General features: G+C 40.1%; 1 protein-coding gene across 1 annotated transcript in view; it reads left to right on the top strand.

Moving 5' to 3' along the window:
• Positions 1–23,481, top strand: part of SUPT16H (SPT16 homolog, facilitates chromatin remodeling subunit) — a 41,147-nt gene that overhangs the window by 1,944 nt on the left and 15,722 nt on the right. Inside the window, exons 2-9 of the mRNA XM_055341949.1 lie at positions 13,368–13,460; positions 14,825–14,995; positions 16,231–16,383; positions 16,939–17,085; positions 17,984–18,135; positions 19,571–19,743; positions 21,835–21,925; positions 23,343–23,416. Of these exons, the coding sequence (XP_055197924.1) occupies positions 13,368–13,460; positions 14,825–14,995; positions 16,231–16,383; positions 16,939–17,085; positions 17,984–18,135; positions 19,571–19,743; positions 21,835–21,925; positions 23,343–23,416 (1,054 nt within the window). The remainder of the gene's footprint in view (positions 1–13,367; positions 13,461–14,824; positions 14,996–16,230; positions 16,384–16,938; positions 17,086–17,983; positions 18,136–19,570; positions 19,744–21,834; positions 21,926–23,342; positions 23,417–23,481) is intronic.

The following is a 23,481-nucleotide window of genomic DNA, read 5'->3' as shown; positions in this document are numbered from 1 at the left end:
TTTCAAGTGAAGACACGGTCTCTTTTTTCTTCTGTATAAAACTTTATCAAATAAAGGCAAAGAACTGTGTACATCTTGCTGTAAAACGCTTGCCCACGGCTGTGGAAAGTGTCTGCCCAGGCTCCTTTCACTGTCCAGGTCCTGAAAGACTCTTGTTCATGAAGTGTCTCTTCACAAAAGCAAGTCCACCACTTGCTTGGCTTACCATTCTGAGGGTCAAAAACTTTCTCACAAAGTCTCAGTCCAGTCTCTTGTCTCAGCTGCTGTAAGTAGGCCCTCATCACCTCATCTTCCTGTTTGTTTGCAGGTTTGGCATAAATTGCAGTAAGTGGAAAACCAGGCTCTCCAGGAATAGGGAAATTAGTGATTCCCAGTGTATACATTTCTTTTTCACCTTGGCTTTTGGAATTACACTTTTGGAGTTTCTTTAGACACTCAGAAATGTAGAGTGTTATATATATCAAGGTTCTACCGGCTTCATTCTTAATCTCATAGTTTTTGAAGAAGACATTGGCCTTGAAGTAATAAATGGCTTCATCCACAATATCTGTATCTTTTGCTAAACAGGACCAAAGAGGGGGGTGGAGGCAGACTTTGAAGAGGTATATTGGATGTTAATGCTGTTAATATAAAGTTACGAGCCAAGTCCATACAAAACCGTACTCACTAGCAAAACTTGTGGCTCATTATTACCAAAATCTTATTTGAATAAACCTTCTGCTTTCTTGTAACTGTCAGTTTGAAGAACTATGCCCAGAACCCACCTGTAGAATTCCTCTCTGCGTGCGCAGCCTTTCCTGGTTACAGGACTTCCATTCTCCTCTGCTTAAGCAGAGATCTTGGTAGTCTGGGGTGAATTCTGTTTGCTTATTCTCTTGGCTGTAGCGGAAAGATAATGAAATATATATAGTATATATACTCATTTTTTGCACTTTTTCCTTTTTTAATTAAACTAGCATCGAGATAAGAGACTAACTTGCTGTATGAGTCCCAAGCTTTGTGTGGTCAACACTCCTCTTCAGAGAAATAGCCACTATGGCAAGGATTCACAAACTAGGAAATTAGTTGGTGCCACTAACTTTTTTAGTTTAGAGAACCTTCAAACGTAGAGTTTTCAGAGTTGGTAGCTCCAACTCTCTTCAGCCACAGAGTAGTAGAGAACCGAAAAACTACTAACTTTAAATTGTTTTGTTTTTAAGAACAGGAGTTAATGTGGCTCCTAATCTCCCTTATCTGCAAATTGAGTCTGGGTTAGATACATATAATGAGGTTACTGCAAGTAAAATATTTCCGTTTTTTTTTTTTTTAAGACTTTATTTATTTGAGAGAGAGCACGTGCATGTGGGAACAGGTAGAGGGAGAGAATCTCAGACTCCACGCCTGTGGAGCCCGCTGCCTAGTTTGATCTCACAACCCTGAGATCATGACCTGAGCCGAAATCGAGTCAGATGCTTAACCAACTGAGCCACTCAGGGGTCCCAGTAAGATATTATTTCTTAATTACAACTTTTATAACTTGCACCCTAAAAATAGTTGTAGCGTCACATACTGATGTTTGGAAATTGCTAAAACATCAATGAGAAATAGTGTCTTTTGAGAGATGAGAAAAAAGGCTGAGTCAAAAATAAGGAAATCTACGTAGTGACTAGAACTTACACTGTTGTATGGCTGTGCTTGGATGTTTGAGTCTGGTCCAGATCTGCCTCTTATTTTTTTACATTAGAACTGCTGCAGGCAGAAAGGGTTTGCAGCCCCTATTTCTGTGTTAGTAAACTCCAGGTGGTAGTGGTGGGTCATGAGAGGGGGCTGTGGGCTGCTCCTGTGGCCTCTTAACTGGGTCCTTATTCAGAGCTCCCAGCCTCTTGAGCATTGTGATCCTTTTTAACCAGATATTATGATTAGTATGTATGGGGTATGAGGTGAAGGAGGTTAGTCAGCGCTGTGCAGTCCCAGCGTTTCAAAAACCAAGGGAAACAATATCCAGGCATACCTGTAGCCCATTTGAGACCTAACTCTTAGGACATCCTGCTGTAAGTGAACCTTGACTTCAATCATCTGTCTTTTATCCCAGAAGAAGTCCGTAAAATGTCAGAATGTGCAGCTATTTTCAAAAGGAATTCTGATGCGATGCATTCGTTCACTTGTGTATGGCACTGGTCCGGACTGAAGTGGTGGGTGGCTCTAACCCTAAACAGAAAGTTTGTGCCTATGGAGGAAACTATATGCCATAGTGTCTGTGCTTCTCTCCATTGCCACTTGCTGGCTCTGCTGATTTTCATCACGGACAAGTTTCTTGTTCTGGGTTGCTCTCCAAAACCAGGCAATTACCTTCTATGGCTTAAGAAGGTTCATTAAGATACAGGCAATTCCCACGCTGCTTTCAGCAAGATAATGGGTTCCTTCTACCCATCCCATTTTTCATGGCTCTTTTATTTTGAGGGAGATAGAAAAAGGCGTAAGTGGTGCATAGGTCTCTTGACTTCAAGAAAGAGGAGAGCTGGATGGAAATAAACCTCTGGTTGGGGTTTGTTTATTCTTGCCTGTTCAACTTTTATAGTCTACTCTACTTACCCACTTTCTTAGATTTTTTTTTTTTATCCCTGTTACCAAATGTGGTGCCCGGCATGTAGTAGGCACACAGTGAACAGTGGAGACAGTTTTTGAGCTTTGATGCATCCCTTTCTTGGTCTCAAGAGACTTCTGTCCAGGCTACGTATAGGTGGCCGTAAGTCCTTTTCCTGGAACTGTTCACCTGTTGTTCCTATGTAATTATTCTCCAGGTTGCCTTGGTTGGATGATGAATTATATCCTAGCTATAACAAGGGACTTCAGAAATGTTTCAAAGAAGTTAGTTCCTATGCCGCAGTATTTCCCCAACTTTTATCATTCTGATGTCACCTTCACAATTTTTCCTCTTTCCTTGTTAACTATATGTACCTTGCACTTTATGTATATTTTTTTAAGATTTTATTTATTTATTTGAGAGAGCACAAGCAGAGGAGGGCCAGAGGCAGAAGCAGACTACTCGTTGAACAGGGAGCCTAAACCTGGGGCTCCGTCGCCTCCATCGCCTCCATCGCCTCCATCCCAGCATCTTAGGATCATGACCTGAGCCAAAGGCCGGCGCTTAATTGACCGCACCGCCCTGGTGCCGCTGTACCTTGTACTTTAAAAATTGCTTTTAATCAAGTAATACATACACAATGGGGCGCCTGGGCAGCTCAGTCAGTTAAGCATCCTACTGTTGATTTTGTCTCAGGTCTTGATCTCAGGCTCATGAGTTCAGTCTCCACTCCCAGCATGGAGCTTACTTAAAGAAAAAAAAGAGTAATACAAGTATAGGTTTTTAAAGACCAGTCACCTGCCCCAGAAGCGATGGCTTTTAGTTCTTCTGTTTCATGTTTTGAAATACTGTCTATATACTGTTACTTCTTGGGTTGTCAGTTTTAGATATTAACTGTTGTTTTGGTAGTTTTAGATTTAAATTTGACTTTTCTGTACCACCACACTTGTTTTCACTTCCCTACCTCCTAATACTTTCTAAATCTCTTCCTCACACATAATTATGAAGAGCTTCCAACATACAGAAAAGTGAAAGAATTTATAGTGAACACCTTGTGTACCCACCACCTCGATTAAGTTAACATGTTATTCTTGCTTTATCACATCCATCCCTCTTGATAAATTTTTTTTCACAATTTTTGTTAAAATCAGTAGTCCATTTACATTTTTATGCTCATGTAGATGAAGTAATAGAGTAGTTACCTTTCCTTTTCTACACAGTTTTTGATTTTTCCTAACTCTAGTGACTGCCTAAATTTTCCTTTTTTTTTTTTTAAATATCCCTAACCCTAACTTTTTCCTGTAGTTCTGTCATAGTCTTTTTTTTTTTTTTTAAGATTTTATTTATTCATGAGAGACACAGAGAGAGGCAGAGACACAGGCAGAGGGAGCAGCAGGCTCCACTCCATGCAGGGAGCCCGATGCGGGACTCGATCCCGGGTCTCCAGGATCAGGCCCTGGGCTGAAGGTGTCGCTAAACAGTTGAGCCACCGGGCTGCCCATGTTCTGTCATAATCTTATCAATCTTTCCTTTTAAAATTCTCAAACTTGTCAGATATTTTATTTATTTATTATTTATTTATTTATTTATTTATTTATTTATTTTTTTGACCACCAACACCATCCACCACCACCCCCAGCCTTATTACATTATATTGTTCTATCTGTGCAGGTTGTTCTCCAAGCCCCTTGAACTCGGGACTTTCCAATGTTGGGTCCTCTGTGTCCTACAACCCTTGTCTTGATTTGTTTTTTCTGTGTTTGAGCATTTCCTCCAAGAGCTTCCTAAGAAAGGTTATAGAGAATATATTTTCCAGAGCTGTTGTGTGCCTCACTCTATCTTCACTTTTGGTTGGTAATATAGCTCAGTGGGAATAAAATTCAAGGTTGAAAATCTCTCAGAATTCACCTCAGAATTGCAAAGCTACTGTTATTCAGTCTTGAGACTTTCAGTATTACTTTTCAGAAGACAGATGGGTCTCTTTCCTGATGGCATATATATGGTCTGCTCTCTCAGAAACATTTAGAATCATCTCTTATCTCTTGGGTTTTGAAATTTCACTGCCTTGGTACGAGTCTTTTTTTTTTTTTTTTTTCTCCTCCTTTTATTGAGTTGAGAAGTCAGGGGCCCATTTAGTCTCAGGACTCGGTGATAGAAGCATTCGTTGGTTACTTTTTTTCCTCCATTTCCTTAGTGGTCTCTTTTGTTTTCCCCCGAAATTCCTATTCAGGAGGTTTAGATCTCTTGGCTTAAGTTTGGTGATTATCTTTGTTGGTTTATTTCTTTTTCTTTTTCCAGTATTGTTTCTTAACTTTATTTTCCCACTTCTTATTGAATTTTCAAAAAATTTTAGGTATTTTTAAGTTCACTCTTTCCTCTATTTTGTTGTTTCATTGATGTGCTGTATTTATTATTTTATAGGAGATGTTTTTATTTTTATCTTCTCTCCTCTGTCTTGTCTGTTTCCTCTGGGTTCCCTTGCTTTCTTTCTTAAATATTGACAGCTTCACAAAAAACAAAATAAGGCTTGGCTACCCATCCGTATTAATAATAAGATAAGAAACTGGCAGCTGTGCGTGAATGGGGCCTCTCAACTAGTTCGGTGTAACTGTAGAGTGAATAGGCTCACTCACTCCGTGACGGACCCCCAGATGTCAGCATCTCAAGTGTTCTCTCTGAACTCAGGATGTGCAAAGAAAAACTCTCAATTCTTTTCTTTGGGATAGTCATTTCCTATTATGGTCATTCAAAGTACAGACTTTCATTTAATTTTCTAAAAATTACTTGCCTTCTGCTAGGCCTAATATTTGAGTCTACAGCCTTTTTGAGCCCATTTTTTTCAGAGAATAAAGTCTTTTTGCATAGAGATTAGGTGTTGTGTCAGGGCTTCCAAGAACTGCGTGGGGTGGGGGTAGGGGGATCCCTCTCTTAAGCTTACTGACCAGACCTCTTGTTTTTAGTCCTGAACTCCTCCAAGTACAATGTGTACCCCATTCCCTTTCCGTGCTACTTGGTGCCTCCTAAATTCAGTGTTTGAGGTATGCATATCTCCTGATACCTTACCAGTGAGAATGCTTGTCAGGCATTCTTGGGGTGTAACTACCACAGCTCTGCTTAGTCATTTTCCCACTCTTTGTCCTCTTCATCTTCCAAAAAACTGTTGAACTCCTTAAACCTAAATATATTCAGAAATTATACTTTACATCACTATGAATGGAAAATTCTGTCACTCTCCAAAAATAAAAAGTAGCTGTTAAAAAAAAATAAAGATAATGTAATCATAGCAGCGTTATTAAATTGTAGCAAGTGTTAAGGACTAGCATTAAACATATATAATCTTCTTTAAAATTTTATTTATGTTTTTATTTTAATTCCAGTATAATTAACATGCAGTGTTATATTAATTTCAGGTGTACAGTATAGTGATTCAACAATTCTGTTACTCCATTCTCTTCATAAGTGTACTCTTCATCCCATCACTTATTTTACCAACCCCCCCCCCCCCACATCCCTTCTGGTGACCTCTATAGTTAAGAATCTGTATCTGTGTTTGACTCTTTTTTCCTTTACTTGTTTGTTTTGTTTCTTACATTCCACATTGGAGTGAAATCATGTGGTATTTGTCTTTCTCTGACTTACTTCACTTAGCATTATATTCTCTAGCTCTGTCCATGTCATTGCAAATGGTAAGATTTCATTCTTTTTCATAGCTGTGTATGTATATATATCTCCTGCATCTTCTTTATCCATTCATCTATCTATGGACCCTTGGCGGCTTCCCTAATTTGGTTATTGTAAATAATGCTGCAATAAACATAGGGGTACATATATCCTTTCAAATGGTGTTTTCATATTTTGGGGGGTTAAAAACCCAGTAGCATGATGACTGATCGTAGGATATTTCTGTTTTTAACTTTTTGAGGAACTCCCTACTGTTGTCCACAGTGGCTGCACCAGTATGCATCCCCACCAGTAGTGTACAAGTGTTCCTTTTTCTCCACATCCGCCAACACTTGTTTCTTGTGTTTTTTATTTTAGTCATTCTGACAGGTGTGAGGTGGTATCTCATTATGATTTCGGTTTGCATTTCCATGATGATCATGAGCATCTTTGGCATGATGATGTTGAGCATCTTTTTATATGTCTGGTGCCCATCTGTATGTCTCCTTTAGAGAAATGTCGGTTCATGTCTTCTGCCATTTTTAATTAGATTATTTTTTATGTGTTGAGTTGAATAAGTGCTTTATATTAATCTTGGATACTAACCCTACCTATATCAGATATGTCATTTGTAAATATCTTTTTCAACAGATAGTCTTGATATGATCGAGTGGATTTAAAAAGAAAAATCTGTAACTATTTTTGCTCTGTAATTGAATATTTAGAGCCACATCTGGATCATCTAAAATCATCTCCTATATGGGTTGTACACACACTTTCAGAAAGTCTGTTGTACTGTACATATTCTGTGCTGATAATGCAATCAACAGCTAATCTTTGACACCAGTAACTGTAGTGGTGTGGTATGTAGTGAATTTTTAACAAATAGCCTTTTGGTCTGTAATATTAATGATGACAAATACATAGTAATTACTGTGAGCTACACACTGTTCAGAGCCCTTTATATACATTAGCTCATTTAATTCTTGCAGCATTGTTTATGATTGAAGAGAGTGGAGCGTATCGATGTTAAATCACAGTGAGTGGTGAGATCAACGATTCAAACCCAGGCAGTCTGTTTACAGAGTGACCCCTTACCAGGAGGCATTGGTGCCTCTCTAAATACAGAAGACAGACCTTGATACATATTGCTTGCAGTTCCTGAAGAAATTTCTGTTAATTTTAAGAAGTCACCAATGCTAACATCTTACCTGAAAAGTTTGTCAAAAGACTCATAGGTAAAAATCAGAAACCTTCCAAGGGATTCGTTTTTATCTTTAGGATCCTAATGAAACCCTCATTTGTTAACTGAAAAAGAGAGAGATGGTAGGAAAAGTAAAACTTTTATCTGATACTCTGTAAGAACTGTATGCTAATGGGAAATATGTATTTTACATTTAATATGTGTATTTTAATTAGGCTTTCAGCACTTTTTAAAAAGTCTAAATGATCATGAGTGTGAGGACTGCTTCCATCCTTTGTGTGGGAGTTCTACTGTGCTGGGTCGGGACTGGGGTTTTGAATGTGGTGATGCATAGTGTACATCAGGTTGTATCGTGAAGATTACAAATAATAAACGCAGGGTGCGTAAAAAGGGGCTGCTCAGTAAATACTGTTATTCCCTCTGAAACACCCATTTCAGCAAGACTTGGATGTCAGGTGGACCAAACAGACTGGAAGGCGGCAGAATTTGGAGACAGAAAGAGTTTGGTGAACGTTGAAAATCTGCACAGCAGGGGCCACTGCTGCGAGATGGCCCATCTAGGAAGGGGGCACTGGGCTCACAAGTCCAGATTTGACAGGCTCACGTCTGAGTTCTGCAGATCAGCCCAAGCAGAAGGGAGCATGTGGGGATCTGGGGCCATTTAAGCAGCACAGAGCTGAGCCCCAGCTCCCTCCAGGAGACAGGCTGGCTCTGGGCGTTGGGGGTGGGCTGGTCCTGGGACAAGGTGCTGGTGGCCTTGTAGTATTTTTCTTTTTCCTTTTTTCAGCCAGTTCACTCCACTCTTATATTTTAAAACAAAGCCCGGGCAGCCCCGGTGGTGCAGCGGTTTAGCGCCGCCTGCAGCCCAGGGTGTGATCCTGGAGACCCTTGGATGACCCACGTCGGGCTCTCTGCGTGGAGCCTGCTTCTCCCTCTGCCTGTGTCTGCCTCTCTGTGTGTGTCTCTATGAATAAATAAATAAAATCTTTAAAAAAATAAAACAAAGCCCAACATAATTTAATCTGAAAATATATTTTATATATAACATGTAATAGAAATATTTTACATTATTATATATTACGTTACTTCAGGTAACTTAGGCAAGTTTTATAAACATAACAAAATCTTCCATAGTTTCAGATGTGATCTGTACAAGGTGTTTGTACTCATATGGTTTGAAAATACAAAATGACATCTCAGATTTTGCTGTCCAAAATATTTGGTTTTATTGTAATCCTTTTCACTGAATCACATTTTAAGAAAATATTTTTCTAAATTCATGGTCTTTAAATATCTAAAATTCTCCTGTTAATACATTTCTTTCCTGGGTTAGAGCCCACTGGTTCTTGTGAAGAATCAATCAAGAACTTTCTGTGAAATGGTCAGAGCAGCTGGGTTCCAAGAGAAATTAGGATTCACCCTCGCATCTTTGTGATTGGCATTAGAAAACTAGGCATTTTATACACAATAAAATCCATAGGATAGTTGAGTTTGTTTCTGCATCTGCATGAAAAAACTGAATATGTGGGCTTTTTTTTCCTCATTCTCTTTTCTTCTCCCTCCCTCCCTCCTTCCCTCCCTCCCTTCCTTCTTTTCCTTCCTTCCTACGTTCCTTCCTTCTATCCATTTGAGGGAAGGAGAGAGAGAGAGAGAGAGAGCAAGTTATGAGTTTACCTGTGTGCACATGCAGGAGCCCAGGCAGGAGGAGGGACAGAGGGAGAAGCCAACTCCCCACTAGGCTCACTCCCAGGACCTCAGGATCTTGACCTGAGTTGAAGGCAGATGCTCAACCAACTGAGACACCCAGGCACCCCCTCTCTCCATATTTTCAATCTGGACTGAGATCCCTTTGGATGATTTTCCCATGTTACTAGTGATTAAGTTACATGATTATACTCTTTGTATACTTTTAAGAAATGTATCATTATGTATTTTGAATTCTTAGACGTGTTGATACCTTTTTCCTTGTTGAAAAATTTTGACTGGAGTAAAACTTCAAGTATCAAAAAATACTAAAATGGACTTTCTAATTAATTTCAGTGGCATTTTTTGCAAACACATACTGTAATCCCAGTGGGGGGGGGGATTATATTGATCTGTATCTAGAACATGTAAGCATTAAATATAGGCAAGTGCCTGTTGTTAATTTTTGGAGATTCAAGGTAGCGGTACTAGTATTGCTACAAAATCCATGTTTACTGAAAAATTGAAGCATATGTAGGAAAAATTGGGATCAGTGGACCGTTGATCTGTTGGTCTGTATCTAGAATATGTAAGCATTAAATATAGGCAAGTGCCTATTGCAAATTTTGGGGACATTCAAGGTAGTGGTACTAGTATTGCCACAAAATCCATGTTTACTGAAAAACTGAGGCAAATGTAGCAAAAATTGGAAGAGGACAGAATGTTGAATGCCAAAATTACTGTAATACTGCTATGTCATAGGAATCATATAACACAGTGGTTCTCAAGCTCTGATAGCAGGACCCCAAAGAGCCTTTCTTTGTATTGGTTGCATCAAGTATACAGAGAAAATCTGGCCTCACACATACATCAAGCTGGAAGGGGGGAGGATATTTTAATAACCTTTTTAGATAATTATGACTATTCTTTGATACATTAAAACTCGAGAAGTGGTAATGTTTTATTTTTTAAAGATTTTATTTACTTGAGAGAGAGTATGCACGTGCACAGGCAAGGAGAGGGAGGCAGAGGGAGAGGGAATCCTCAAGCCAACCCCCTGCTGAGTGAGGAGCCTGACACTTGGGGCTCCATCCCAGGATCCCAGGATCATAACCTGAGCCAAAGACATGCCCAACAACAACTAAGCCACCCAGGTACCCCAGAGTGGTAATCTTTTAAAAGTTAGTTGTAATGTGGAATTTGAAACCACAACCTTCTACTTTTTATACTCCAGTTACTATACCTTTGATCCTTTACCTGTGGATGAGTTTGTAATATGCATTGCTTCTCTCAGTTGTGCAGATGTTCTAAATGTTAAACATTTCATTATATGATATCAAAGAATCGTGTATGTTAATATCACCACTAACAGGGAAACTAAGTTCACAGTGGTGAATCAGCTATTTCAGAATTCTAATTTTTGCTTAAAAACTCAAATTTTATCAACTACATGAGACATCATTTTCCTTGTAGTAACAGACTCACTTCATTTTCAAGTAAATGTATGCTAGATACCCAGGTCGGCCTAAATGGCTTCTTCAACTTGTTATTCAAGTGATTGTAAAGTTTTCCTTAAGACAGCCATCATACTTCAGTTTGCACACAGAAGTGCTTTGTGTATACTTCCCATTTCTTTACACAGAATATTGAAAATACATCCTCAACGTTTGGGATTTCTTACTATAATCATTTTTGCTGCATCAAGGACATTCTTAGTGAAGCTGCTCGTATCCATCCCCCCCCCTTCCATGAGAGTGCAGTAGTGAAGAATTATTTGGGTGCCACTGCCTTGATTCATGCAAAGGCACTGGCCATTTTTAACTACAATTGTTTTTGCATCATCACTGAGAACTAATTATAAAACTTTACCAACTTGAAAGAAAACATTTTCTCACTGACAATCAGTAAGGGAATGCATGGTTTCTACATAGCAATTTCTTAGTTATGTATTTTGTTGTGGTAGAGAAATTCAATAGAAACCTCAATTGGGGGGATCCCTTGGTGGCTCAGCGGTTTAGCGCCTGCCTTCGGCCCAGGGTGTGACCCTGGAGTCCAGGGATCGAGTCCCGCATCAGGCTCCCTGTGTGGACCCTGCTTCTCCCTCTGCCTGTGTCTCTGCTTCTCTCTCTCTCTCTCTCTCTCTCTCTCTCTCTCTGTCATGAATAAATAAAGTCTTTAAAAAAAAAAAAGAAACCTCAATTGTTATTATATTTGGGTTCTTACTGGCAACCAGAAGCCTTGACAGGTGAAGAATCTTATGTATGTGTTTTTCTTGACTTTGTGGGGGAAGTTAAAGATGTGACCTTCTGGCCCAGATTTACCAGTCGTGATCTTATTGAGCTATTCAAGGGTAGCTCATGGTTGAAGGACTCATACTTCTCAATTTCAAAACTGATTACAAAGCTCCAATAATCAAAATGACATGCTATTAGTGTAAAGGTAGACACATAGATAATGGAATATAATTGAGAATCCAGAAATAAACCTTTACATTTGTATCATTTGTTTTTTGTTTTATTTAGATTTATGTGTTTATTTGAGAGAGAGTGCATGCAAGTGAGGGGAGCAGAGGGAGAGAAAAAGAACTCCCCACTGAACTTGGAGACTGAAGCAGGTCTTGATCTCATGACCCTGAGATCCTAATCTGAGCTGAAACCAAGAGTCCTACACTTAAACCAGCTGAGCCACCTAGGCCCCCCAGGACAGTTCAATGAAGGAAAGAACAGTCTTTTCAAACTGGATATCCTTATTCAAAAAAAGGAAGTTAGGACCTTTCTGTACACCATTCACAAAAATTAACTCAAAATCAATCATTAGATCTAAATATTAGAGCTAAAACTAAACTGCTGTAGAAATAACAGGTAAATCTTTATGTGTCTGGATTAGACAAAGGCTTCTTAGGTATGAGATGAAAGAGCACAAGAAAATAATTTGGACTCAATTTTTATTTCTTAGGACAACATCATTATGAAAGTGAAAGAATCCACTGAAAGGTGAAAAATTTGCAAGTCCTATTTGATAAGAGACTTGTATCTGGAATATAAAAGGAACTCTTACAATTTAATAAAGAAGTAATTCAGTGGGATCCCTGGGTGGCGCAGCGGTTTGGCGCCTGCCTTTGGCTCAGGGCGCGATCCTGGAGACCCGGGATCGAATCCCATATTGGGCTCCCAGTGCATGGAGCCTGCTTCTCCCTCTGCTTGTGTCTCTGCCTGCCTCTCTCTCTCTCTCTCTCTCTCTCTCTCTCTCTCTGACTATCATAAATAAATAAATTTTTTAAAAAATTTAAAAAGAAGTAATTCAGTTATAGAATGGGCAAAGGATCTGAATAGGCGCTTAAAGGTATACAAATAGCCTATAGTCATGTGAAAAGGTGCTTGGCATCATTAGCGGTCAGGGAGATGCAAATCAGAACTACAGGGAGATAGTACTTCACACCCAATGGATGGCTCTAATAAAGTCAAGTGTTGGTCAGAATATGGAGAATTTGGAACCCTAATAGATTGCTGTTGAGAATATAAAATGGTGTAGTCACTTTGGAAAACAGTCTGATTAAACTGTTATCTTCAAAAAGTCAAACGTAGAATTAAATTAAACATATGACCTAGCAGTTCTTCACTTAGGTATATACTCAAGTATGTCTACACAAAAACTTACATGAGTGTTCATAGCACCATTCATAGTAGCCAGAAAATGGCACAACCCAAATGTCAATGTCCAGCAGTTGATGAATAGATACAATGTGGTAGATCCATACAGTGGATTGTTATTCAGTGACAGAGAGGACAAAGTACTGACACATGCTACAGCATGGGTGAGCCTTGAAAGCATGTTAAGTAAAAGCCAGACAAAGGCCATTTATATGAAATGTCCAGAATAGATAGACAAATCCGTAGAGACAAATTAAATTAATGGTTGCCTATGGGAGGAGATGTAGAATGATTGCTCATGGGTTTCATTTTGGGGAGATGAAAATGTTCTAAAATTAGATTGTGGTGGTTACATAACTCTGAATACACTAAAACCATTGAATCGCACACTTTAAATGGATGAATTGTGTGTGAATTCTCTCTCAGGAAAGCTGTTTAACAAATAGAGTAACTAATGACTGTGAGGCTGCCAAGGAAATGTGTACCTTAAGTTGGAATTTTTATTAGGAAAAAATATATATATACCCTGGGTAAATACTGAACTCTGCATTCCAGTTTTTCTAGGATAAAAAGAAAATGACCAAATTACCCACTCTTTACTTTTCAGAAAGGAGAAGATGAATATGCCAACGTTGATGCCATTGTTGTATCAGTGGGTGTTGATGAAGAAATTGTTTATGCCAAATCAACTGCCTTACAGGTAAGAGGTTTATGGCAGTCTCAGCCCTGAGAGTCATTGAATCATCACCTGCACTGTTCAGTGTGGTAGTCACTAGCCACATTAAAACTGTAATTCCTCAAGCCCAAGTCTCGAGTACTTGGCACTGGCTACCATGTTAGAGCAGGTAGAGAGTATTCCATTCTCACTAAAAGTTCAGTGGACCAAAAAAAAGAAGAAAAAAGGAAGATTTAAAAACTTAAACACATCCTTATATAAAAAGAAACAACTATATTTCAACTAAAAAAAGGAACATAAAAGTTTACTGGAGAGTGCTGATTTAGAACATAAGGACAGAGAAGTCTAAGTTGGGATATAACAAAAATCGAACAGTGAATTAAGCAAAATAGTTTCCTATTTTTAAAAATTGTATTAGAGCTTGGGCATGAGTGGGGGGAGGGGCAGAGGGAGAAAGAAGCAGACTCCCCTCCGAGTGTGGGACAGGACGCATGGCCTGATCCCTGGACCCCAAGATCATGATCTGAGCCTAACCGAGTGACCCAGGCGCCCCAGTTAGTCTTCAGGGGCGCAGCATTTTTGAGGTCTCTGCTAAAAATAGAGTCTAGCCCATGGTGCAGAATTTGCTAGAGCTCTAGCCATTACATCTACAATCCAAAGAATGGAAAACGGGAAAAAATGGAGACTTTCTTCTCTTTATAAGGAGACTTGCTTAAAGTCCCACCAAATACTTCTACTTATAACATATTGGCCAGAACTTAATGGTCATACTTAGCTCTGACCAAAGAGGAGAAATAGTCTTAATGCTGAGTAACTGCCCAGCTGACAATCCCATCTTTCTGAGGAAGCAGAAATTAATAATTGGTAGGCAACTAGTAGTCTTTGGGGTAGGTAAAATGTGCAATTGCCTGATGTGCTACTGTCCCTGGTTTTATGCATTTCTGTCCTACTAAGCCATATAGTTCCTATAAACATGAAACATCCAGATGAATTGATGGTCTTTATTATGGAATATTTCAGACATCAAAGTAGATAAAAGACTATATTGAACTCCCATGTACCCATTATCCATTGCCAGCTCTTAGCCAGTTTCATTTTATTTGTATCCACATATACATTTTTTTCCCCTAAGATTTTATTTATTTATTCACGAGTGACAGAGAGAGGCAGAGACAGAGACATAGGTAGAGAGAGAAGCAGGCTCCCTGCAGGGAACCTGATGTGGGACTTGATCCTAGGACCTCGAGATCACACCCTGAGCCTCCCATGTGCCCCCACATCTACATTATTTTGAAGTTCATTCCAGATATTTTATAAATATTTCTGAATAAGTATATATTGCTTTTTTTTAAATCTGTAAATACTGTTACCGTTATTGTCTCCTATAGACATGGCTCTTTGGTTATGAACTAACTGATACTATCATGGTCTTCTGTGATGACAAAATCATCTTTATGGCCAGCAAGAAGAAAGTGGAGTTTTTAAAACAGATTGCCAACACTAAGGGCAATGAGAATGCTAACGGAGCCCCTGCAATCACACTGCTGATAAGGGAAAAGGTCAGAACTAATAATGTATCAAAAAAAAAAAAGAATGTATCATAAATGTGAAAGAATGTTTATTTTTTTCTTTTTCTTTTTTTTTTTTTTTTGAAAGAATGTTTAAAAGTGATGAACAGAAATGCCCTCTAGGAATTTAAAAGGATACAGGGGATGATTTTAGCTGACTGTGGTTGTAATTAGTCACATCTTTGTTGTGTTTGTTAGAAAAAAGTTCAATAACCCTATCCTGCAGCAAAACATACAGGCTGTGATAGTCTGTTGAACATTCACTTTATCTGCATTATCGAGAATACTGTCCACTTGTTTTCATCTTAGTTCCTTCATCAGAATAACTTTATTATAATTTTTTTAAGTAGTCTCTACCTCTAACATATGGCTGGAACTCAAACCCCTGAGATTAAGAGTCATATGCTCTGTTGCCCTAGCCAGCCAGGCGCCCCTACAGTAAATAACTTTAAATATCTTTTTTTTTTTTTAAGATTTTATTTATTCATGAGACACACAGAGACATAGGCAGAGGGAGAAGCAGGCTTCCCAAAGGGAGCCCGATATGGGACTCCATCCCAAAGCTACAGGATCATGCCATGAGCCGAAGACATACGCTCAACTGCTGAGCCACCCAGGAGTCCCAGCTTTAAATATCCTTAAGGAAACTGAGCTTTACCTCATTTTCAGTTTTTATCACATGTGATTTTTTTTTTTAAGATGTATTTGAGGGAGAGTGCATGTGAGTGTGTTGTGTGGATGTGCAATGTAAGGGAGATGCAGAGGAGGGGGGTGTGCTGGCACCGGGGAGGGAGGAGAGTCTTAAGCAGACTCCAGGCTGAGTGCAGAGCCTGACACGGGGCTCAGTCTCATGACCCAGAAAGCATGGCCTTAGCTGAGACGGACGCTTAACCTACTGTGCCACCCAGGCACCCCACATGTGATCTTTCTGTCGTCCTTTCTGTCTGACATTTTTTCTCAGAATATTGTTCACCTGTATGAATGTTTTAGCTGTTCCTGAAGAAAAAGAATAGTATGTCAACTTATGTGGCACTTCAGTATGTAAAAATATCCAAAGAAATTTTGTGTTAACTTTTAGTGTGTTACAGTCTACTCCAAGGAAGTAGATGGGGCACAAGGAGAGAATTTATTCTTTCTATGGTTCCAGATATTCATCTCTTCCTATTACTAGTATAACATAGATATCTAATTCTAAAACTAATTAACCCCTTTCTTTGTGGCAATAGAATGAAAGCAATAAGAGCAGCTTTGACAAAATGATTGAAGCCATTAAAGAAAGCAAGAATGGCAAGAAGATTGGAGTGTTCAGCAAAGACAAATTCCCTGGAGAGTTTATGAAGAACTGGAATGACTGCCTCAACAAAGAGGGCTTTGACAAAGTAAGAATACTCTGGAAACCAGCAAATTGAGAGTTGAGAAGACAAAAGTGTGGCAGGCTTCCATAACAGATAGTGTAAAGTATTTGTTTGGGGGAAACTGTGTATTCCTTCACATTTCCATTTTTCATTCTGTTTGGCTGAGCCAGTAAGCCAGTTTGACTTTTCAGTCAGGGATGAGGCATTGGGAAGATAGTTCTGCTATTTCAGAGGGAAACAGAAATATCTCTTATCCAGAAAGTGTGTGTGTATATACATATTTTCTCCCTGCTGTCCTGCCTCTCTTCCTTGTTCATACAAAATCCTCTAGAGAAGAAGGTTTACATTTAAATGATTCATTAGTTTAATATCTGTTAGAATACACACCGTGACCCAGTGCAGAGCTATTTAAAATGTTTATTCAATCCAAGAAAAACGTGTTTCAGTATTCTGTAAACTACTGATGAATAGTATGTTAAATAACCAGGTATCTTCACTGATGACAGTCAAATTGGGAGAGAGGCATTCTTTAGCAGTTCTGTACCGGCACGTTGGCAACTCTTACCGCTTTGACTGCAGATAGATATCAGTGCGGTTGTGGCCTATACCATTGCCGTAAAGGAGGACGGGGAGCTGAACCTAATGAAGAAAGCAGCCAGCATCACCTCTGAGGTCTTCAACAAATTCTTCAAGGAAAGAGTCATGGAAATAGTTGATGCGGATGAGGTAAATGGAAGGGGAAAGTCTTCACTGTTGGAATGAAGCAGAAGTCAGTCCCTGCCATGCAGGGCTTTTTGGTGCTCGTTCAGCTTCCTTTGAAATTAGGCATTTGACACATACGTTGGTGGTGTAGAATTGTGCCAGCTCTTTCTTTTGTTTGTTGTTTTTTTAGATGTATGGATTCATTTGAGAGAGAGAGAGCACCCTCATATAGCTGCTTGCATTGGGGGAGGGGCAGAGCAAGCGCACGCGCAAGAGAGAAAGAGAGAGAGAGAGAAAGAGAGAATTTCCAGCCAGTTCCCTGCTGAGCAGGGAGCCTGTTGCAGGGCTTGATCTCCTGACCTGAGACATGACCTGAGCTAAAACCAAGAGTTGACCAAACTCAACTGACTAAGCCACCCAGTGCCCCGTCAGTTGTCTTTCAAAGTAACTATAAACCTGCACTGTAGTTTCTTGAGGTTATTCAGTATTTTTATTTGACAATTCCTTGCGTAGTTGTGAATTTCACACATGCTCAAAATCTGCTTTGCAGGTATACCACTGTATTATCTGACATGTAAACTGTTTTGTAATACTTTTATAACATCCTGATATCAGGATATATGTTGTCTTCTTTTTTTTGTTTGTTTGTTTTAAAGATTTTATTTATTCATGAGAGACACAGAGAAAGAGAGAAGCAGAGACAGGCAGAGGGAGAAGCAGGCTCCCTGCAGGGAGCCCAGTATGAGACTCGATCCTGGGTCTCCAGGATCACACCCTGGGCTGAAGGCAGGTGCTAAACCCCTGAGCCACCCAGGAATCCCATATATGTTGTCTTCAAACAATAATGTCCAAACCCCCAAAACTCTTTGCCAGTGTCTGATGAATATTATAAATATTGTGTTATTTCTGGGCATACTTACAGAAAGTTCGACACAGCAAACTGGCTGAGTCTGTGGAAAAGGCCATTGAAGAGAAAAAATACCTAGCCGGGGCAGACCCTTCTACTGTGGAAATGTGTTACCCTCCTATCATTCAGAGTGGTGGCAACTATAATCTCAAGTTCAGTGTGGTGAGGTAAGTATGAGAACTTCAAAATACGGGGCACCTGGGGGGCTCAGTCGATTATGTGTCTGCCTTTGGCTCAGATCATGATCCCAGGCTCCTGGGATCGAGTCCCTCAACAGGCTCCCTACTCAGCAGGGAGTCTGCTTCTCCCGTTGCCCCTCCTCCCATGCTTCTGCGCGCGCTCTCTCTCTCTCTCTCTCTCTCAAATAAAATCTTAGGGAAAAAAAGAGAGAACTTCAAAACGTAACAACAACCAGAGCATTTCAACTGTTAGCGTATTTTTTTTCTTGGACTCATTCTGGAATTCAGAAAAGTGGGAAGAGATACAATAACCATTAGTTTACCTTCTCCATTATCTTTTTTTTTTTTAAACTTTTTTTTTTAATTTTTTTTTTTTATTATTTATTTATGATAGTCACAGAGAGAGAGAGAGGCAGAGACACAGGCAGAGGGAGAAGCAGGCTCCATGCACCGGAAGCCCGACGTGGAATTCGATCCCCGGTCTCCAGGATCGCGCCCTGGGCCAAAGGCAGGCGCCAAACCGTTGCGCCACCCAGGGATCCCCTCCATTATCTTCTTATATTATTCTGTGCTTTTTTTTTTTTTTAAGATTTTATCTTTAATCTACACCCAGTGTGGGGCTCAGACTCACAACCGAGAGATCAAGAGTTGCCCGCTCTACCGACTGAGCCAGCCAGATGCCCCTCCTTATTTCTGTTTTATTTCACATTGGTACTCGTTTCTTACTTTAGCATTTATTTGATTTGGCTTTTCCAGATGATTAAAAATACCAAGAAAAAAATGTAAAACGTGTTGAGAGAACCCATTAAAATATTATTAGATATGCCATAATTTTATTCTTTTGATTTTTAAAAAATATTGTAGAGAATGCTGTTTTTCTTGGTTAGGCTGAAGGGACTAATGCATAACGAATGCCACAATTTGTAGGGTGGGTAAGTGATGCCTTACCCCCGTACTGCCAAACCATAATGAACAGAATTTAGTATATTGTTTGTCTACTTAGGATACCGCAGCAGCTTTGCACTAAATGTTTATCCTATGAGATTTGGTCCGTAAGTTTACTCCCTTATAAACTGGTTTGTTTATTTAGAAAAAGAGTTTAGGGGATCCCTGGGTGGCGCAGCGGTTTAGCGCCTGCCTTTGGCCCAGGGCGCGATCCTGGAGACCCGGGATCGAGTCCCACGTCGGGCTCCCGGTGCATGGAGCCTGCTTCTCCCTCTGCCTGTGTCTCTGCCTCTCTCTCTGTGTGTGACTATCATAAATAAATAAAAATTTTAAAAATATATATTAAAAGAGTTTAGGTACTTCTGCTTCAGCTTTGGGATGGAGCAGGGAAAGGTGGTGATTACAGATGTCATATATCAGTGATACTAAGGACTTTACTGGTTTGTGTAATGAAATGCTTTCTTCCTTTGGTCTTTAGTGACAAAAATCACATGCATTTTGGGGCCATCACTTGTGCCATGGGTATTCGCTTCAAATCTTACTGCTCCAACCTTGTTCGCACTTTGATGGTTGACCCTTCTCAGGAAGTCCAAGAAAATTACAACTTTTTGCTCCAACTTCAAGAGGAACTGCTGAAGGAATTAAGACATGGTGAGGTGCCCTAGAAAAGAAGGTTTGGAAATGATGTAACATAAATGTTTCTAGTGTTTATGTGCATTTCTTTCCCTGAGGCTCTTGTACTAAAAATAGAATCAGATTTTACTAACCTTGAATCATCCTAGCATTTCATTCTTCAGTCATCTTTTAGTCATGCATAGTTAACTGTGGTTTTACATTGGTGTTTACAAAAAACTTCTGTGACTAGTTAGGCCTCTTTGTCCAGATCTTCATAAAATACCATGGCCTTATTTTCTTTAGAAGATTATAAGAACTAGGATCTCTGGCAATAGAATGTGTATTGTTAATTCTGCATCAACTGGATACAAGGAATCATAGTGTAAGAGCAGAACTGGTAGCAATTTTGCCAAGCAGGCAATTACCTACCTCAAAAGGCAGCAAAGTGCTTGACACCACACCTCTTTGGTCTTAAAACTCAACACTTCCAGTTGGCTAAATGGGACTTTATGTGTTATACCTTTAAGCCTCTACAGTCTGTAAGCCCACCCATGTTCCCTTTGTTTCTGGGAAACATTCCTCGTGATCTCAAGTCAATCTTGAGAAATCCTATTGGAAGTGATAGTCACAGGTAGCTTAGTGAGGATTAAGACCTCTTTGAGGGATCCCTGGGTGGCACAGCGGTTTGGCACCTGCCTTTGGCCCAGGGCGCGATCCTGGAGACCCGGGATCGAATCCCACATCGGGCTCCCGGTGCATGGAGCCTGCTTCTCCCTCTGCCTGTGTCTCTGCCTCTCTCTCTCTCTCTCTCTGTGACTATCATAAATAAAGAAAAAAGAAAAAAAGACCTCTTTGAGGGTACCCCAGGGAGCTCAGCAGTTTAGCACCGCCTTCAGCCCAGGGTGTGATCCTAGAGTCCCTGGGATTGAGTCCCACGTCAGGATCCCTGCAGGGAGCCTGCTTATCCCTCTGCCTATCTCTCTCTCTCTCTGTCTCTGTCTCTCTGTCTCTCATGAATTAATAAGTAAAATCCTAAATTAAAAAAAAAAGTAGACCTTTGAGACCACCATATCTAAACTATTCTGACTTGACATGTTTTTTCCTATCCTAGATCATGAAAAATTAAGGCCAGAGTCCTTTCAATAGTAATTTACCCATTCAGGTCCTACCTTTCTTTTTCTCAAAATGTATGATAACTTTATTGTCATATGTCATACCACTTCTCAGATTTTAAATTATTTCACTGAGACTACCTAGCATCCTATAGTTCTGAGTCAGTGTGTCTCAAGCAGTGTAATTAAGAATGACTAGGTGAATTGTTTTTAAAAACACAAATTTCAAAAATTAAAAATGCAAATTTCTAAGCCCTACCACTGCTGGAGCTATATTTTTTTTTTTTTAAAGGTTTTTATTTTGGGGCACCTGGGTGGTGCAGTCATTTAAGCGTCCACCTCTTGGTTTTAGCTCAGGTCGTGATCTCAGGGTCATAAGATCAATCCCTGCATTGGGCTCCGCATTCAGCCCAGAGTGTGCTTAACATTTTCCCCCTCCCTCCCCTCCCTGTGCTCTTGCTTGCATGTGTACGCACGCATGTTCTCTCTCTCTCTGTCTCAAGTAAATCTTTAAAAGTTTTTATTTATATATTTTTAGAAAGAGCACATGTGTGCACATGTGGGAAGGGCAGGTGGGGAGGGAGAGGGACAAGGAGAATTGGAGCACTACCTGGGGCCTGATCCTCTGACCCCAAGATTGTGAACTAAGCCGAAATCAAGAATCAGATGCTCACTCCACTCAGGCGCCCCACAGCTGAATTTCTTGTTTCACACTTTGAGAAATTCGGCCTTTAGGGGACAGGTAAGAAAATGTTGACTAAGAGCTAGTTTGGGACGCTTGGGTGGCTCAGCGATTGAGTGGCTGCCATCGGCCCAGGGCATGATTCTGGGGTCCCGGGATCGAGTCCCTCCCCTGCAGGGAGCCTGCTTCTCCCTCTGCCTGTGTCTCTGCCTCTCTCTGTGTCTCTGCTTCTCTCTGTGTCTCTCATGAAGAAATAAAATCTTAAAAAAAAAAAGATTTGATTTGGTTTTATTTTTTCTGAAAGATACTCTTTCCTTCCTGTCTTGTCATTAGGTGTGAAGATATGTGACGTGTATAATGCTATCATGGACGTGGTTAAAAAGCAGAAGCCAGAGCTGCTGAACAAAATTACCAAAAATCTAGGGTAAGATGTGATAATGTTCTGTCACTCAAACCATTTTCATGACTGGCGTGGTCAGGCTGAATTGGATTGATTCTAGATTGATTCGCCCAACATGTGTGGGCTTTTATTTCTGTTAAAGGTTTTCTGTATTTATTGAACACAAGCAGGGGGAGCAGCAGGTGGAGGGAGGGGGAGAAGCAGGCTCCCTGCTGCACAAGAAGCCTTATGTGGGGCTCGGTCCTGGGACCCCGGGACCATGTCCTGAGTCGAGGGAAAGATGCTCAACCCACTGAGCCTCCCGGGCCCTGTGTATGGACTACTAAATACTGAACTTACGTGCCAGGCACACAGTGTTATCAGAGAATGTAAGAGAGATTTCATTTCTGCTCCCAGGGATGGGGAGTAGATTTTCCAGACCAATATAGTGGATCCTAATAGATGTTCTAGGCTTAAACTACTTGTGTTGGGACACATTATGGACTAGGTTTTCCCTCCCAGAATACCGCAGCTCACTTTGTAAACAAAACGAAATACTCGGAGATGTCTTACTACTTAACCTTTTTTTCCATTTTTATTTAATTCAACATTTCTCAAATATATTTGACCATTAAACACCCACAAATACTTAAGAACATCTTACAAAACCAAAGACATTTTGGGAACAGTGGCTCTGGCTCTGGACAGCTTCCTTAGATGGAAAGTAGTTTGGGATAGTTTCTTTCTGGATTTCTCTAGTGGACAAGAGGAAGTCTATCAACCTGTACCACATCTTGGCCCAGATGACTTCATGAATCCTAGTTATCAGTATTCCACTAACAATCACCCTGCTTGATCCGCTTATTACAGGCTTGGTAGTGTACCCATTAACAGTCTGCCACGGTTTTTTTTTGTTTTTCTTGTTTGTTTGTTTTGTTTTGTTTTTAAGATTTTATTTATTTATTCACGAGAGACAGAGAGAGAGGCAGAGACACAGAGGGAGAAGCAGGCTCCATGCAGGGAGCCCGACATGGGACTCGATCCCGGGACTCCAGGACCAGGCCCTGAGCCAAAGGCAGCACTAAGCCACTGCGCCATCCAGGCTGCCCCGGTCTGCCACAATTTTTATAGGAAGACTCTTAACTTGATTTCATGGTACAATATTAAAATTCAACTCTGCGTGAGTAAGCTGAAATGAGGGCTTGATGTAAGAAATGTTAACACGAGGTACTTAATTTTAGGAGAGTCTTTTCAACTTATTGTTAGTCCGGAGACTATTCCGGAATCCTGTTTTCCTTAACTGATTCAAGAGCAGAGACCAATCACTCAACATACTTGCCTGCCTTATCCCAAAAGTTGAAATAGAATTCATCATACGGGACCCACATTAGAGATATTGTAGCCAAAAAAAGAGAGAGATATTGTAGCCTGTTGTTGCAGTTTCTCTCCATTTCTTTTTTAGGTTCGGAATGGGAATTGAATTCCGTGAAGGCTCTTTAGTAATTAATAGTAAAAATCAGTACAAACTGAAAAAAGGTGAGTTTTACAGACATGCAGTAGGTTAATCCTTTTTTGAATAATTTTCTGTAGCTTTATGTCCC

This window comes from Nyctereutes procyonoides, unplaced genomic scaffold (assembly GCF_905146905.1).
Source record: "Nyctereutes procyonoides isolate TBG_1078 unplaced genomic scaffold, NYPRO_anot_genome, whole genome shotgun sequence".
NCBI classification, from domain to species: domain Eukaryota; kingdom Metazoa; phylum Chordata; class Mammalia; order Carnivora; family Canidae; genus Nyctereutes; species Nyctereutes procyonoides.
This window is presented reverse-complemented; position numbering and strand designations above follow the sequence as displayed.